This window comes from Pituophis catenifer, unplaced genomic scaffold (assembly GCF_029215685.1).
Source record: "Pituophis catenifer annectens isolate HBS135680 unplaced genomic scaffold, rPitCat1.0.hap2 SCAF_1, whole genome shotgun sequence".
In the NCBI taxonomy this organism is placed as follows: domain Eukaryota; kingdom Metazoa; phylum Chordata; class Lepidosauria; order Squamata; family Colubridae; genus Pituophis; species Pituophis catenifer.
This window is the reverse complement of record NW_027256881.1, coordinates 40564265-40583170: the sequence shown is the minus strand read 5'-3', so window position 1 is coordinate 40583170 and position 18906 is coordinate 40564265. Positions and strand designations below refer to the sequence as shown.

General features: G+C 38.4%; 1 protein-coding gene across 1 annotated transcript; it reads right to left on the bottom strand.

The window, feature by feature from the left end:
• Nucleotides 1–12923: 12923 nt before the first annotated feature.
• On the bottom strand, nucleotides 12924–17891 carry TMEM247 (transmembrane protein 247). Its single transcript, XM_070948292.1, has 3 exons — nucleotides 17820–17891; nucleotides 14388–14723; nucleotides 12924–13151 (listed from the first exon to the last, which is right to left on the bottom strand). Exons 1-3 carry the CDS (start codon nucleotides 17889–17891, stop codon nucleotides 12924–12926), a joined length of 636 nt encoding a protein of 211 aa, XP_070804393.1.
• Nucleotides 17892–18906: the final 1015 nt, after the last annotated feature.

The window sequence follows — 18906 nt, the reverse complement described above, 5'->3', positions numbered from 1 at the left end:
TTTTTTTCAACCCACAATGCAGAGGTGCAGATTGCTTATTTAAAAGTGGGACTTCATCAAAATTTCCCTGCAGTTGGAAATATCATGTTATAGGGCTTGTAACTATAACTTTCTTTCTTTTTTAAATTTTATTTAGTTTATTCTACCACTGACTACCAAGACCGCTTGCAGTTTACAATAAACTATGAAATCAGAATTAAAATCAGTTATATTAAAACACTTAAAATCAGTAGTTAGTCCACTGTTTTAAAAATATTTTAGAACTTTTTTGTCTCTATGAGGAGAGCATTCTAAAAATTTGGGGCAACTGTAGAAACCATTCAACCTGGAATTCCCCCCAAGTCAAACCAAACCCAGCAGCAGAATTGTGAATGAAACTTTTTGGATGGTGTTACTGAGGTTGGCGAGGGAATCTTGCAGAATCATTCATTCAAATAACTTGGGCTTGACCCACACAGGAGTTTAAAGGAGTTTAAAGATAAACACTTCCATGTTATTTGAGTCAGAAGTAAACTGACAGTCTTCCATGCTTTTAGCACAAGGATATTGTGGTCTTCTTCAACTCTTCTAGAGTTAAACCTGGCCACTGAGATCTCAAGCAAGAGACACACCTGGTATATTAACCCCAAATGATAATCATTGATGTTTGTCAAAATTGATGATCATTGTTTCCCAGGTTGTGTATATATTGATTCAGTGATTCTGTTTAAATAGATACATCTACCATCTCCCTGGATATGTGATTTCTCAGAATGATTATTGGTATTTATTGGGCTCATCCAACCAATTACAAGCATTCAGGGGAATAATATTATTATTATTATACCCAGTTTGTGGGGGCAATAAGCTGATTTTGTATAAATATACAAAAGTATGAAGGCTATTGCTTAACGCATTGTAAGCCACCCTGAGTCTCCAGAGAAGGGCGGCATATAAATCAAAATATAATAATAAATATAATAGAATAATATTTGACAATGATGCCAAGATATAGATTTGGGCATCACTGGTATACTGAGAGCACACAGTTCCGGTCTGCTCAGTATCTTCATGTAGATATTGAAAAGCATTAGAGATATAATGGAACTCTGAAAGGCAACATATAAATTACATGTTCCTTTATGAGTAGTAAGAGAATCTCTGCTTTTGCATTTAATATCTGGAAAGCAATGTTAGAAAAGAAAAGAAAAAGACAGAAAGGAAAAGACAAGCTCAGACTGAGACATCCGTTAACAAGACTGCATGTGAAATTCCCTTCATAGATCACTATAGATCAAAACTTAGAAAAACAATAGACAGAAGTGAGTTCTTACTAGCAGCTTACGAACTTAGTTCAATTTGCATATGAGTGCTTATTTGAAAACTTTGGAACAGTATAACAGTATGATTCATGGTTCATTATGTCATATGAATCCCAAAAATTGGGTTGGGAAACCATAGTTCAATTAATCAGGAGTATGGCTATCATGTGAACGCAACCAATAAAAAGCAATATTGACATAATTAAGCTTGTCTCTGAAAGTGGAAGGAGTTCTGTTCAAAGATTTTTCTAACCCTCCTCCACCACCTTTTTGATATAAGATGTAGTTAAATATCTAAAATACAGCAGATACTATTGTCTGTATTACCTATCTATAATCTGAATAAAATAGTTTGCAAGGGTTTCCCATTGGGCATCACAAGATGTTCTAAGATCCCCCCAAAAGAAAAACCACTACTTCATCTTAATTTAGCCAACTTCCTCAAACAACTGCAAAGTGAGAGGTTCTCATGGGAAAAAAGAAATCAACAATGCCTTTGCTTTTTATTTTTGATGATGCTAAGAAAATGTTCTACTGTGTAATGCCAGAAGAAAACAAACAGTGAAAGGCAGAGAAGAGGGGAGGGGAAAATGTTTATCAGAAATATGCTAGTCTAGCTTGGCTTTCCTTGGCTACTTTCCACACTAGTTCGTTCTAATATATCCAGCTAATGTGAATGGGAATAGGAGGAACTATAGTCCATAAAATAGGATCACCTAAATGGGAAAGGATGGGTAGCTCTTTTGAGGTGTACATTAAGAAGCGTCCATTAATTAATATCCTAAACTATCCTTACTAGCCTAAGAGCTGTGGGGGGTCAGTGGTTAGAATGCAGTACTGCAGAAATTTGAATCCAGATATACAAAATGATACATGCAAAGTCTTCCATCCCTTTTATAGCACAATTAATCCACCTCCCTGATTTGTCCCTAGATATTTATTTAACATTTTATATGCTCCACATAACAGACTATTTACTTTGGATTGAATTGGGACACTACGTATTACAGCAATAACCAATATATACAGAAGCCTGCAATATGAAAGCTTAAATATCACTTAAATATGAGCCAGCAGTGTGTTGCAGCTGCGAAAAAAGCCAATACAGTCCTTGGCTGCATTAAGAGTAGAATAGAACTAAGGTCACATGAAGTGTTAATACCACTCTGTAATGCTTTGGTAAGATCACACTTGGAATACTGCATCGTTTTGATCGTCACAACATAAAAAAGATATTGAATCTCTAGAACACAGGTCCCCAAACTCTGGGGCATGGCCCATTACCAAGCCACCGTCTGTTTGAAACCGGGCCATGGGAGAAATGGGCAAGTGTGCAAGCTCCATTCATGCAAATGGAGGGCATTTGTGTTCATGCACGAAGCTCCATTCATGCAAATGGAGCTTTGTATGCAAGCACCCTCTGCTTACACAAGTGGAACTTTGCTTACAAGTGCAAGCAACCTCTGTTCACACATGAAGCTCAATTCATGCAAGCGGAGGGCATGTGCACATACTGCTCACTACAATGGAGCTGTGCACACACACACGTGCATCTGCCACTCACATGCCCCCCCCCAGCCGGACCTCCAAGGTAGAAAAGTTGGGGAATGCTGCTCTAGAAAGAGGGCAGAGAAGGGTGACAAAGATGATTGGGGACTGGAAGTCAAAATGTATGAAGAACGGTTGTGGAAATTGGATATTTCTAGTTTAATGAAAAGGAGGAGTAGGGGTGACATTGTAGCAGTGTTCCAATATTTGAGCGGCTGCCATAAAGAAGAAGGGTCAACCTATTCTCCAAAGCACCTGAAGGCACGACAAGCAGTGAATGGAAACTAATCAAGGAAAGATCCAACCTGAAACTAAGGAGAAATTTCCTGGCAGTTAAACAATTAATCAATGGAAGGACTTGCCTCTGGAAGTTGTGGGTGCTTCAACACTGGAGGTTTTCAAGAAGAGATTGGGCAACCATTTATCTGAAATGGTATAGGATTTGCTGCCTGAACAGTGAGATATATTAGAAGACCTCCAAGGTCCCTTCCAGTTCTTTTTTATTTGTTATTCTGAACTTGTTTCTGTTCAGATTCAGAATCTGTCTCCTATGTGCTATTAAAATGTGCATTGAACACCCAGTGATGTTTAATACTTCTCATTGTTAATAACTCTATTTGCCATTATGACTGGTAACCTTTTCCTGGGTGATCAGAAATCTCTAAGAAGGTGGCAGAATTCTTATCTGTAACTATTGCAAATAGTCTGTTTCCTCCCTCATACTATTAACACTTACTTGTTATTTTTTTTAGGATTTTCTTACAGTTTTAAGTTTTCTTTTTAAAGTTATCATACTTGCATGCCAGTCTTTTATTGGGCTTGGTCTTAGATCGTAAATAATTTTTGATTGATTGATTAAGTTATTCAGAGATTTATAGGTTGCCACTTTCTATAGATCAACCCTGTAATTACAAAAACATCTGGTGCTTGTTATACAAGATAAAATTATGGGAGATAAAAGCATGCCACAGGCACAGTATTATCTTTCTCTTAGATCAAACTACATTTTTTTTCCTATGAAACTTTGAGTCTGGAATTTTTGCAGGAGCTGAAAGAAAACAGTTTGTAGCTAAAGCTAATTTTGAGATAGTTGAAAGGAAATTGAAAAGAAAGTAGAAAGGTCCCCATGGTTTTACTATATGATTTTGTTCTAAACAAGCCTGTATAGTCCAGGCAACAGAGCTAGAGTCCCTGAACCATAAGATAGGCAGCAAACTGAATGAATGAATGAATGAATGAATGAATGAATGAATGAATGAATGAATGAATGACGAACTGGAGGTCAGAGCAAGTAACTAGAAGACTTTTAGAAGCCCATCAGCAGGATCTTCCCAAAACTAGAATAGGGAGACCTGTTTTTTTCTAATGCTGAAAAGGAGCAGGTAGAAGTCAGTATCTTCAAATAGATTCCTGGTCTGACATTGTGTTAGGCAATCCTTGGTTTTGATTGGGAATCTAAGCATTGGAATCCAAATTCTGTCAGCAGGTGAAATTTCATATCACCCATGGTGTGAAAAGATAAATGTTTAATGCAAAATGCAATTTAGTTCATCTAGACCAGGGGTGGGGAACCATGCCCTTTTATGACTTGTACATTTCAACTCCCAGAATTCCTGAGTTAGCAGAAATTTCTGAGCTAGCAGGAATTCTGGGAGTTGAAGTCCAGAAGTCATAAAAGGGCCATGGTTCCCCACTCCTGATCTAGAGCAATGTTTTAAATTGTGTACAAGTCCTAGAATTGTAGTATTGCTGGCTGGGGAATTCTGGGAGGTTAAGTCCATGTAGCTTAAAGTTGCCAAGTTTGAAAAGCACCGATTTAAACATTGAAATATAATATATAACCTGGGGATAGAATGGTTTTGGAATACCTCAGGAGCTATTTAAATGTTCTCTCTCTCTCTCTCTCTCTCTCTCTCTCTCTCTCTCTCTCTCTCTCTCTCTCTCTCTCTCTCTCTCTCTCTCTTGGCTCAGTGTAAAATGTTTTGAAACAGGTTCTGACATTCAATATTAATTAAAATAGAAATACTAAGCTGTATTTTCCAGCCATACAAAAGTGTGTCTCTATTTTAAATTCATTTTAATAGTTATATCTTTTCCTGAGTGAAGACTAATTTTTATGATCTGCCTTCTTCTGTGTGACTTTGTGGTAAGAATATCCAACAACAGCAGCCAAATAAATAAATTGAACTTCTGATTAGCCATTCTGGCTGTTTTATGCTCAAACAAATTCTAGTTTAGTATTATACAGAGTAACCACCGTCCCTGGGATTCAGATAAGAACCTTTCCCAGGGGTTACTGGCGATGCTGAGGATTAAATCTAGGATCTTGCATGCAAATTACGGTTTTACCATTAAACAAGTTCTTTATAGTGATTAAACTGGATGGTCAGATTGAATTTACACCTATCTTGTTTCAAAAAATGTCAATAACAATAATGGTAATCATGATCATCAATACCACCAAAAGTCTGGCTCAAAGTTATCCGATCCATTTTGGATCAAAGACGGGGGTGGTATTCATTTGATTTCTCTACCAGTTTGCAAATGTGAGCATGCTCGCTTTGCTCACATGCGCCACTTTAGCGCATGTGCCCAGCCTAAAAAACTTGCCTAAATAGGACAGCATAGAGCAGGAGTGGGTGGACAGGCCCACCCACGATTTTCGCTACTGGTCTGAACCAGCTGAATACCAGCTCTGATCAAAGACCTTGCATTACTTTTAATAAGCTAGGGAAAGCATGCAAAGCATAGCTTCTAGGATTCTTTCCAACTTTTTCACTTATATAGGAAGCACCTGTGTTTTCTTGTATGTGGCAAAGCAGTGTATTGTGTATGTATGCGAGTGAGAGGGACTAATTGGAACGGATGCGTGTGTGCTTCCTATATATGTTTTATGGATCAGCATGCGTTGGGAAACCTAGTGTGAGAGTAATTAAAGCTATTACAACTAAAGCTATTGTGAATGTGTTTGATTTGTGGAAAAGACCATCCCCTTGTGGTGAACTGGTTATTTACTAGTTTTCCTCAAAAGTCCTGCATTCTGAAGAAGCTTATTGGAAACTGTGAGTTAGAGTTAGTTTGGAAGCTGTCTCTTTGGATAGTTGGTTCACACACGCCACTTGACTGCTTGCATGTAAGACAACCTCTTAGACAGACCCTAAGTCTGGTGATTTAATTGGTCTTGGATTTGATTTGGAGGCTCATTGAAGCATGCACATCAACTCCTTATTCTTTGTATTACTTATTCGATAACTAAGAAGTGGTGGTAAAATGTTGATGTGATGCATACCAAGATAGATTCCCTTTTGAAAAACAGCTTTTTCTAAAAGTATTTTCACCCACCCCTAAAAAATTTTTCTGAAAGCTGTTATCACACACAGTTCCTGCTGGCTTTCACATATCAGGAAAGGTCAGTAAAGAGTCCTGAAATGATACTAAATTCTTATTTGCACTCATCTTTGGATAATCAGTACTGGGATGGAAGCATCTTGCCTAATTAAGGACGACATTTGTGCAGCACAGTCACATTGGAGGAAACAAATGCATTTGGTCACTGCATCATGTTCCTTTTACATAAAGTTGGAAGCAACGCAGGAGTGAAATTCAAAATTTTTGAATAGCGTGGCTTGGTGGGCATGGCAGGGGAAGGATACTGCAAAATCCCCATTCCCTCCCCACTCCTGGGGGAAGGTATTGCAAAATCTCCATTCCCACCCCACTCTGGGGCCAGCCAGAGGTGGTATTTGCTGGTTCTCTGAATTACTCAAAATTTCCACTACCGGTGCTCCAGTACCTGTTAAAACCTGCTGAATTTCACCCTTGAAGCAATGGAATAAAATGGTGCATGGAAAAGTACAAAATGACTTCCAAGTAAAATGCTGTATTTGCTCAAAACTACTTTGTGTGAAAAGGCAAGAGGCTTCTGAATCCCATGTGAAGATTCTGTCTTCCATAAGAGAAATATTTTTATAGAAAGATGCTTATTCTTCCTTGTCGATGTTAAAAATGTGTATTTTTAATTATATGCAAACCATATAATTATTTTCATAGATCAAATATTATAGCAACTCTCTTCAACTTCTCCAAGTGTTTTAGACTACAGGTTCCATCATCCCTAATCAACATATCAGTGAACAAACCTGTATATATATTTTTAACACACAGTAAAGAAAGCTGTCTTTGAGAACAATTTAATGTGATTCGAAGACATAACATAAAATATTTGATTTTGTCAATTTACATCAGAATAGAAATTAATATTTAAGTATTTCTTAGTTTTCCTCCAAGATTTAATTCCTGAATACCCAGAGAAAGTTCATATTAAAGCATAATGCTAGACATTAAGAGATGAGTCCAAGAACAAGTGGTAGAGAAAATAAGGAATGTTAAATCTTAAACAGGATGAATTGTAGTGCCAAAGTGCAGGTGATAGATTTTGAAATTTGTGGATGTACCTTGGCATTCTTTTAATAACAATATGACCCACACCAATTAATAACTAATTATATGTAGTTTCTGACCTTGAAATTTTTCATAAATCAATTTCTTCCCATCAAACTTTTAAAAATCAAAGGAGCAATTCCGATTGTCATTAAGTTTAGTTGACAACGTACTCAGATAATTAATTGAAGCAGTGATACTATTTGAGAGCCTAGGAAATTGTACCCTTGACATATATCCAGCATTTCATTTAACATATTTCACTAATATCCAATAATACCTTGAAACAGCTGATCTGTGACTGACTGATCAATTGATCAGCTAATCAATTGCCAGACCTCTTATCTTATCATTTCCTCAAATATATAATCTCCCCCCCCACTCCAAATCTGGTGCACTCATGTCTTCTGGGACCTTAGTTCCCAAAATGCCCACTTCACATGGTTGTTGGCTATGTTGGCCGGAAATTTAAGGACTTTTAGATTTAACGTACCTAAAGGGCACTACATTTCCAGTATTGTATTTAAGGAGAGTAGGGAACCATTACCGAAAGAAAGGATGGTCATACTCAGTGATGAAAAACATGGTTTGTGGGCTCAGGATCCCAAGTTCAGTCTTGGATCCCTAGGCAGAGCTGGTGAACTTTGTTCCTGACACTGTTGACAATTCTGAACTAAATTTACTAATGCTCTGATTCTGAGTAAGGCAGCTCCTGATAGTTCTTCTTAACCTGCTCAGATTTTCATGTTATTTAAGAAATGGTACAATTGCCACATATTCACTCAAGACTGTCCATTGTATCCAGTGCTACTCTCTCCCTAATACTGCCTGATTGGCTTAATTAATAATACACTAGCCATTTGTTAACAAAGCTTGATTCAAAGCTAACCTTGGCAGTATATAACCACTCAAGTAAAATCATTATACAGTTAGCAAGATGTGTTTTTCAGTAATTGAACTAACAACAATAGTCAATCACAACAAAGTTATGCTGCTTATGTACCTCCAAATATTCCAATTTCCAGAAAAATAATCAAGGCAAGTTTTTCTTTTCTATTTTAAAAAATGATTTACTACAACTGAGGCCAATATTTTCTAACACAGATAGTTATTAAAGGAAGAGGCAAAAAAGATGGGATCTTCAAACACTTTTCTGGCTCAGCTCTACATCATTTGTTCATGGGTTTATGAAAGTACAATCCAAACCAGGCCGTGGGCAACTATGGCACCTTTACAACCTCTGGACTTCAACTCCCAGAATTCCTGAGCCAACTGCCCAGCCCTGATCTAAACACACGATCTACAGTATATGTCAAAATGGAAATAATACTGGCATCCTCCAGATATTTTTAGGATTAAAACGACCATGCTGATATGGCTGCAATGTGAGAAGTTCAATCTCTTCACACCGGGAGAATGACAGTTTGAGAGGCTGACATAGCTAATTGCCTCAGGCCTAGTGGAGTGTCTATATATATATATATATATATATATATATATATTTGTTTTCTCAGGTTTTCGCGGGTGTTTGTATGTAGGTCTTTGGTTATTCGGGTCTTCTCCCACGTAAAATTGGAAGTGTCTTGGCGACGTTTCGACGAAGTCTCATTCGTCATCTTCAGGCTGGTGTTCTCGGCTTCGTGCTTCCAGGTTGCTCCTGGAAGCACGAAGCCGAGAACACCAGCCTGAAGATGACGAATGAGACTTCGTCGAAACGTCGCCAAGACACTTCCAATTTTACGTGGGAGAAGACCCGAATAACCAAAGACCTACATATATATATATATATATATATATATATATATATATATATATATATAGGCTTGGAAGCATGGAAGACAGATATAGGACAAACAAACATCACTTGTAGTAGCTTTTTACACTTTATTCACATGTTCATTTGCACATTGAAAGACTTCCCCGATGTGTATGTGCTCCTATTGTAATAAACCCTCAGTACCAGAAGAGGTCACACAAAGACAATTCTGCAGCGAAAAGCACTATTTGTCAAATAGTGACAGATTTTTGAGGACAGACCTGCTCTACTTTTACTATATAGAAGACCAACAGGTAAAGTTTTCCCTGTTATTCTACCTGCCTCTTAAGAAAAACCCTTCATTTGCTCACGGTTTGTCTCCTGTTCTGTTATGATGGCCTATTGTTCTAAATACGAAACAAGGAGAAACACTGCTTCCATTAATCAAATAACAGAGAGAGAAATCTAGATTATATATCCTTAGTAATAATAGTGACAAAAAATAGTTCATGAAAAAAGAAGACTTCTTTAACAACTGCTTTCAAAGTGGCTTCATATCTAATGTATCATAACCATTATATTTATTCGAACAATTATTACAGCTGTCTTTGCTATTATAATTTTTTTAATCACAACTGTCCTATAAGGTAAGCCACTCTAAGTGCCATGTTACATATGGCTATGCTGAGAAAATAGTGCCTCATCCAAGGCAGCTGAATAATTCATGAGAAAAGCAAGATTTGAATTCAGCTCATCTCTTAGCAAAGACACCGCCCTCATTCTATCTTTAAAAAAGGGATGACCAAAGTAGTTTTTCCAAGAATGCTGCCCTCTTACCTTTGCATTTTTCATCCTGAAGATCTCTCTGGAGACTTCAATAAGCTTCCAGCAATAGCTTTTACTTCATTGAATAACAGCTTCTATTCACATCATTGGGCAATGCAACTCGGCCAACAGCCTTTCTTTTTCCTCTTCTTATTCTTTCAACTTGCTGCTGCTCTGCAGCCTTTAACTTGAAAGGGGTGGGGTTCCTTTAAAAATATGTGAAGCTTCTATCCAATGATACTTCGGCAGGCAGGCTTCCTGTGATGATCATCTTTAAATCCTGTTTCTGTGTGTGCATGTGCATATATCAAAGACATTTATGTATACAAGCATACCTGATCTTGTTTTGCCAGAGTTATCAAAGTCAGTGAGGCATTTGCAAAGAGGCTAAATTTATTGTTACTTTATTAGCCCAGTTGCCTTTGTTAATATAATGCTCTGTATCATCCAACCACACTGGCTGGCTTCACTCAATCCACTGAGCCACGAGTGAACCAACTACATTTTAGGCTAGCGTGTTATGAAAACCAGCTAAAGTTTGTTCTATAGAATTAGATTAAATTGCCAAAGGAATTGATAATCCAAAAACCTTGTGCCTGTTATTTTTGATCCTGCAAAAGAATTTTTCTCTAGAGAAAAATGAACTATCAGCCTAAGTCAGAAAGAACATTCTTCCAAGAAAACATTGAAGAATAATCAGGTATATTATCATAGCCATAGAAGCCTAATGGGAAAATAAAAATGCCATTACAATACCTAAGTCTGATTATAGAACATTTTCCCTTTTTAATGTCTATTTCATCAGTTGTTGTTTTTTGTGGGGGATGCTCCAGTGTTATAAATCTCTTTTTCAAGAGTGATGAATATTCAGAATCTGGAAAATCTTTTGCATAGATACAAAGATATTTTCTGTTATATATTAGATCTAAATATGGGATACCCATTAGGACAATATCTTTAAAACATCAGTTGCAGTTATGAAAAATACATGCAACCTTTAAGGCTTTCAAGATTTCTGCTAATTTGCAAAACACAATCATGAGAATCTGGCTAACTACATTTTAGTCTCATGTATTATGCACACTCGGTGTTTGCAGTTTAATCTTGTGTGTTGTATGAATGCATACAATTGGCTTCATTGCATAAACCAATTGGTGGTCTGCAAGAGGTCTGCAGGTGGTCCCTGGTGCAAGAAGCATTTTTAAGATTCATATATTAGCATGGGAATTCTAGGAGCTGAAGTCTGCACACCTTAAAGTTGCCAAATTTGAGAAACACTGATCTATATAAAGGAAAAATTGGAAGAATTAAAATAATTTTTAATGTAATCATAGAGGGGCGTATCATGAAAACAAAGGCAAGATGATAAAATGATAGGTGAGGTGGGTAAAGGAGGTGGGGATTTGTGGCTCACCTTTAAGACTGTGCATTGACATTGGCAACCTTCAGTCTCAAAAGACTATGGTATCGTGCTCTGGAAAGAGGTCCTAAAACAGTATCTGGTGTGACTAAAAAGGCCAATTCAAGAGTGGCAATCTCTTCCACACTGAGGGCAGATATATTCTGTCCCCTGCCCAGCCCCCAGATTTCGCTGGTTCCGGGACTGCCTCTTTGCCTCAGCCTGCCAAACAAGTGTCTCTTTAAATTGGAGAAGGCCATGCTGCGTCTTTAGCCTCCAACCTGAACAATCAGAAGTCAAGGTTTCCCAGTCGTTAATGTCTATTCCCAAGGCCTTTAGATCCCTCTTGCAAATATCCATATATCACAGCTGTGGTCTCCGTCTAAGGCGCTTTCCCTGCACTAATTCTCCGTACAGGAGATCTTTCGGAATCCGACCATCAGCCATTCTCACGATATGCCCAAGCCAGCGTAGACGTTGCTTGACTGTAACAGGGGTGTTAAACTGGTGGCCCGTGGGCCAAATGCATCGCTCACCGGCCACGCCCATCCCAGCTCTGCAAAGGGGGAAATGTCACAATAAATCATGTGACGGCAATGTGACGCCTTGAGTTTGACACCTGTGCTCTATCAGGATATATTCTTGGGTGAAACATGAAGATGCTTCACTATTGGTAGGGACATATCTTCATGATGTGACCTCCATTGACATAAAAGTGATATTTTACCTTGGAGTCCTGAACCCCCTACAAGGTGGGTTGAGCTCAGGGTTGAGCTCTGTCATCTCTCCCCCAATATTCCTCCATAGTCAATTAAGTGCAAGTGTGTTTACATATTGAGTCTTGTCAGGAGGGCAGAGTTTTGTTCTGAGTCAGAAGCAACGTGAAAGCTAATATTTGAAGAGGAAAACGGTGATGAGGGTGAAAGTGAGGAAGAGCAGCTCAAGGTTTTGGCTTTCTATTAGCCAAAAGAAGAAGAAGAAACTGTCTCAGCCACAAGTTTGAGGAGTCACAATATACTTGCAAGTTATTAGGTACCATGTCACAATTATATTTTTATTGATTGGCTTAGGGTATTATGCATCTGTAATATGGTGCAGGGGCACCAATTGCTATGGTGCAACAGGTGGCAAAATGTTTTGGGATATTTATACTAAAGAGTACATCCCTAGGCCATTTGATTCTATTCAAATATTTTGGACTCCGGTGCTTTGGATTAGTGGGAGCAGAATTCCAAACATCTGGAGGACTTTAGATGTCTTTCCTCATTTAGTTTTTCTTCAATTCCATTCTACTAATGTAAGTGCATTTTGTATGGTTGAATTTTATCTGAAATCTAATGTTTAATAGAACTTTAAAAATAGTTCTATTTCCAATACTTCTTTCTCAAAGCATCAATGTGTATACACAATTTTTTTAAATTCCATGTCAATTTATTAATATTGAAGACTGAATGCTCAGATGGAGGGCAGCTCTTAAAAAGCCATAAAAAGGTGAGGGGGGGATATAACATTCAAGAAAGAGGATACCATCAAATCCCTCAACAGCAAAACCAAAACCTCCATTCATTGTGCACACTAGGAAACTTTAAAGAGTAAGGGCAAAGAGATGCGATACATAAACTTCAGGGAGCCATATTCCTCTTCTTTCTGTTGCTTAGAGTCTGCTGCTGTTCCAAGGTTGTTTTTTTCTCTGTTTGTAATCCATGAGAATCTTCAAGAAACCAAGATACAGCAAAATGGCATAGCAGAATATGTGATGCTTTGTAATAAAATAGAAAACCAGCTCCCTTACTGTGTAAATAACATGGATAAAGATGAAGCAGAAAAAAAATAGCGCATACTGGTTCTGGGGCTGGAATAATTCATGGAGCTGTTGTCCAATCTGTAAGTGAAAGGAACAAAAAAGAAACAAAGAAACATGATGAAGTTGTTAACAGGTCCATGCACTTGAGGCAAAATTCAAAAAAGTGAGCAACACCATTTGTAAATATTTATATTTCCTTAATGTGTAGCACACTGTACCAGGGGGTTAAACTACACCTGATAGTTGTCATGTGTATAAATGAGCATGTTTAGTCTGCCACTGCTAGTTTCTTTCTCCAAATTGTCTCTTCCACTGGCTGAAATATTTAAGACCTCAAAGATGCTAAAATAATAGACCCAAAGGTAATCTTCTCAAGATTTCCCCTATGTATCATTTGCCTGATAAGCTTTGAAGCAAGAAGCCACATAGAAATACTTTGACTAAGCTAAGTAAAAATAATGTACTGCATCATAACAGCATCTCATGCGATCAAACACTGATTATGATCCTATTTCCTCACTTTCATCTGCAATATTTGCTCCTTTACTTACTTCCTTTTTTTTAAAACTATCTTTGAATCCTGGTCCTTTAGAAGGATGCACATCTGCCCGTGTTTGCCTTCTCAAATTGCAAGCAGTAACTTTAATAACAATAAAAATTGTATTAGCTAGCTTTGGGATTTTGGCATCTCGGCCATTCCCCTACATTGTCTTTGCAGTTCAAACAGCCCAAGGTCATGTCCAAGAGGAAGCACAGAAGTATTAGTGACAGCCTCCTCAGCAGAATTCTTCTGTTTTTTCCAAAGTGGGATAAAGCAATAGCAAGATAGCATCTACCAAAGAACAATTTTCCTGGGAACATGGAGATGGACCCCATTAAAAATCAGAAACACCAGCCTAGTTCCCCTTTTCTTGGTTTTCAAGGCCACTTCAAGTTCATGCTGGAAATTTCTTGAGGCTGCCTGTAATATAGAAACTGGAACTGCTTTGATTATTAATCCCTTTTCCTGAGAAATTGCAGAACTCTTAACAGCAGCCTTCCCCAAGCTGGTGGCTTCTAGTTGTGATGGTTTTGAAAGAGTTTTGAAAGAAGTAGGTGCATTAAAGAAAGTTCTATCGTTATTAAGATAATAAACAGTGACAAGACAGATTTGTAAACATAGGTTTTAGTATGGAACTAAGCTTTTGAAGATTTTCATAGCTCAATACCAGCAACATAACAGTGGCTAAGAGTCTACTAGACAAGCCAGTACACAATCTGCTTTTTGTTTTTATTAAAAGGTTTCTTATTTGCCTGCTATGCCTTCCCACTTACTGATTGAGAGGAAGCCTTTTGGTGTAGCTGTTCCATTTTTTCTTCATGCAGACGTCGCTTTTCATTATCTTCATGCCTGTATTTTAGCCTAACCATGGCACCATCCAACCTCATCTTCTCTAAATCAAGATCAGTGGTTGTGATCGGCCTTCTGTTCAGATGACTCATTCTTTCCAAACTGTTGGCCTCACCTATCCTGGGGTATATTTCTGGTGGCATAGCATTGCCCCCTCTTTGTGTGGGGATTACCATCTGCTCTGCTTGACTCTTGTTGTCTAAGATTTCTGTCATATCATCAGGAAAGTAGGAAGAACCCGGAGTCTCCCTTGCAGCATCCTGAAATTAAAAAGTATGAGTTTAGTCTTTATGTTTTACCCATAGCATTCAGCCACAAGAACTAAAGAAAGGTCAGTTTCATCCATGTTTTCTTTTTCTCATAAGCTGACAAACGTCTCTGTCAAAAGGGCAAGCAGAGCTCATTGGCATGATCGGATACTTCCAGTGGCTGGGATAATGTAGCTTTCCAGGAATAGTGAGTCATTTTCAGGCAACTGGAAGCAAAAAGGAAATTTACTTCAAAATACTTTTTTATTCTATTGCTGCAAGAAGCAGGTGTGGTCATCTTGTACTGAATTTTTTAATAATTGAATTTTATTTATTAGGATTTTTTGCTGTCTTTTGCTGGTCTTAAAAAACCCCTAGCAAGCAATAGGAAATAGTTGATGCATTGCCTAATCTACTTTTAAAGATGCATCTATTATTAATTATTGTGGGATTAATTATAAATTATTTTATAATAATTATAATAGTTATTATTATTATTATTATTATTATTATTATTATTATTATTATTATTAATTACTATGGTGCTGGAGAAGACTCCTGCGAGTCCCTTGGACTGCAAGGCAATCAAACTGGTCAGTCCTAGAGGAGATCAACCCTGACTGCTCTTTAGAAAGCCAGATCCTGAAGATGAAACTGAAATACTTTGGCCACTTAATGAGAAGGAAGGACTCACTGGAGAAGAGCCTAATGTTGGGAACGATTGAGGGCAAAAGAAGAACGGGATGGCAGAGAATGAGGTGGCTGGATGGAGTCACTGAAGCAGTAGGTGTGAGCTTAAATGGACTCCAGATGATGGTAGAGGACAAGACCACCTGGAGGAACCTTGTCCATGGGGTCGTGATGGGTTGGACATGGCTTCACAACTAACAACAACAACAAAAATCCCACCTCCTGGAATCTGATAATAATTCTTTTATAAATGGGAAAATAATATAGGAAAATACTAATACATTATCTCTTTGGTGGATGTTTATTATTTTTATGAATTTATAACACCATCATGCATCTTTGATAGCATGACTCAGTCTGCTCAGTGAGGACTTCTAAAAGAAAGGTACGTATTTCATGGCCACAAAACTTAACCCTACTTCCTGTCATCAGTAGACCTGACATTATACTTATTTAGAAATATGTATGGAGCATCTTGGCTGTTTCAGGTTCTATTTTATGTTAAGGAATAGCATGAAGCATAAGAACCCATCTCACACATATTGAATGTAAGCCAGTGAAGAGTGTAGGAAAAAGAATATAGGAAAGTGCAAAGGAAGAACTGCCAGCAGGTAAGCCTTATTCCCTTCTCTAGATGTATAAGGAAAGCAGACCAAGTCCCTAAGGTAAAAAGGTAAAAGTAAAGGTTCCCCTCGCACATATGTGCTAGTCGTTCCCAACTCTAGGGGGCGGTGCTCATCTCCATTCCAAAGCCGAAGAGCCAGCGCTGTCTGAAGATGTCTCTGTGGTCATGTGGCCGGCATGTCTAAATGCCAAAGGCGCACGGAACGCTGTTACCTTCCCACCAAAGGTGATCCCTATTTTTCTTCTTGCATTTTTTACGTGCTTTCAAACTGCTAGGTTGGCAGAAGCTGGGACAAGTAACAGGAGCTCACCTGTTATGCGGCACTAGGGATTCGAACCGCTGAACTGCCGACCTTTCGATCGACAAACTCAGCATCTTAGCCACTGAGCCACCACATCCCTATGTATATATAAGATGTATAAGGAAAGCAGACCAAGTCCCTAAAGCACTTCCTAAATGAAGCCTTAGAGATGTCATTATTTTGTTCTCTGGGGTAAAAGAAATGCTAACCTGGGGCACTAGGTTCATTATGAAAGGGTAACCAAATGGTTACAGAGGCCTCGCTGAGAAAGGGGAAGGCAGCTGACTTCTCTCAGTGATGCAGAAGTCAGGCTGAAGAGTAGGAAGGCAGTGTGGCTGTAGTCTATAGGAATTACATCTCATCGACCAAAAGCTCCATCCAGGAGAAGTTGCTACCGAATCCATACTAGATTAAAGTGAAGACAGATGGGACCCAGGAGCCATGTTTCCAGGCATTTTGTTGAATATGCGATCACTGGAATTTGAGCTGCATATCTAGTCTGTTAGCATTTTAGACACTGTTTGAAGCAGGCTTTCCAGAGAGCATTTAGGGAATAACTGGAATTATGTTTAATTGCTTCGAGTTTAATTATTGTCTACACATGATTATACTATTCATGTTTTTATTTTTGTTATATATATATTTTCTTTTTAACAACCCTGTAATCCCTTGCATCAGAGTGGAGTTGGGGCAACTGAATGGAGCTGAGTATTTACTGGTCAGATGCCCCTCCTGATGCCTATGCAGAGTTCACAGCAGATATTTTTCTTTGCACCCAGGAGAGAAATATCTGCCACTACCTAGGATCAAACTCACAGTCTCCTAATTGTGAGGTGAGAGTTCCACCTCCAGGCTACCATGCCTCTCTTTTATTTTTGTTATATATCTAGGAATTCTTATGTTGTTCAAAATTAATTAATTAATTAACTGAATCTGATATTTTTCCAATATAGGAAAAATAGAGTCCCCGTTGCTATGTTTGGGGGACCAGAACAATGTAAAGATATTATTTGTACACTGCCTATTCTTCTATACAACAGCCTCTATTCTTGAGTTGACCTGGCTGATTTCTGGTTTGAATTAAACTTATCTTTGGAATTTCATCATCCATGCAAAGGTTGCCCAACTATGAGTAGCCCAGGATTTCTTTCTTGTCATTTTTGCACTTTGACCTTTTAATCACCTTTCTTTCTCATGCCAAAATTAGGAGATGGATGCCAGGTTAAGGGGATAATTGGTAGAAGCAAAAGCTACCAAACCACTACTTCAAGAGGAGACAGGAGAGTGGTATGAAGACCCAAAGGATTTCAGGAACAGAAACTCTGAAACTCTCTGCCATCCATTCATCCATGGAGCTGATCATCGTTACAAATATGTTACTCTTTTATGATCCTTTTTACCAGAAGAGATGGCCTTTTGCCTAATGGTCGGGCAGAAAAAAAGGCAAAATGAATACTTCCCTCATCCATCTGCCACATTCCTTCTCGCTTACCATGTTTTCCTTATGCTTTTTGGAATCTTTAATTGGGGTTATCTGCACAGCAAACTCAATTCCTGCCTGCATGTCCTTGAATTCTACATTGCCCCCTTGATAAAAATATTCAGACCCTTCCAGATTGCTAGTATGATCCAGATCTGCTTGAATCTCCTTGTCTGTATGGTGCACGGACTCTGTCTCAAAGTTGGAGAAATCAGAAGATGAATGGCGTTCTCTGGCTATTTCCTGAAACAGATCAGATATGGTGAGGGAGGACTTGTATATAACATAATAGAATACCAGATGTAAATCTTCTGCAGGAATGGAAAACTTGGGATATTCCTATCTGCTTCTTCATTGTCCTGCTGGCTGAAGCTTCTGAGAGATTGAATTCTGGAAAACCACAGTTTCTGTACTCTTCTTTTATAGGGATTATCCCTGAATATGTTGTAATTGCCAAAGGGGGTGCAACAAAAGTCATTAAGAAAACTTTCCCCAACTGTCTGTCCCCAAGGCCCTGATGAGAAGACTTGATGCAACCAGCATGGCCAAGGGACTCTTAAACTACATTCTCCAACTACAGCTATGGAGCATTTGGAAATGCGGCTTTAATTCCTAGCTTAATTAATTGTTTTAAAAGATTTGACTATTTTTTTAAAAAAAGGGGACTTGTTGGCTGGCAACCCAGGAGCCCAGGTTCGAGACCCGAGCGCCATGTGAAGGGGTGAGCTCCCATCTTCACCACAGCTCCTGCCAACCTAGCAGTTCGAAAGCATACAAATGCAAGTAGATAAATAGGTACCACTTCGGTAGGAAGGTAGCAATGCTCTGTGATATCATGCTGGCCACATGACCACAGAAACATCTTCCTACAGCACTGACTCAATGGCCTTGAAACGGAGATCAGCACTGCCCCCTAGAGTTGGCAATGACTAGCAGAATAAAATATGCAGGGACTCTTACTTTTACCTTACCTTCTTCTCATTCCCCACCTATAACTACAGAAAACGGAAGTTCTAAAAGGAAAAAACATCCCTTCTTTTGGCCTGTTTTCAGCAGGGCCCTTAGATATGTGGAGTTCTCTACGTCAAAACTCTTCAGC

Bases quoted from the DNA above. Each gene is read 5' to 3' on its own strand.
- TMEM247 (XM_070948292.1), bottom strand. From the start codon at position 17,891: ATGCAGGCAGGAATTGAGTTTGCTGTGCAGATAACCCCAATTAAAGAT. The intron at 14,724-17,819 runs GTAAGCGAGAAG...TTTTAATTTCAG, and splicing joins AAAAGCATAAGGAAAACATG to GATGCTGCAAGGGAGACTCC. The intron at 13,152-14,387 runs GTAAGTGGGAAG...TTTCACTTACAG, and splicing joins AAAAGGCTTCCTCTCAATCA to ATTGGACAACAGCTCCATGA.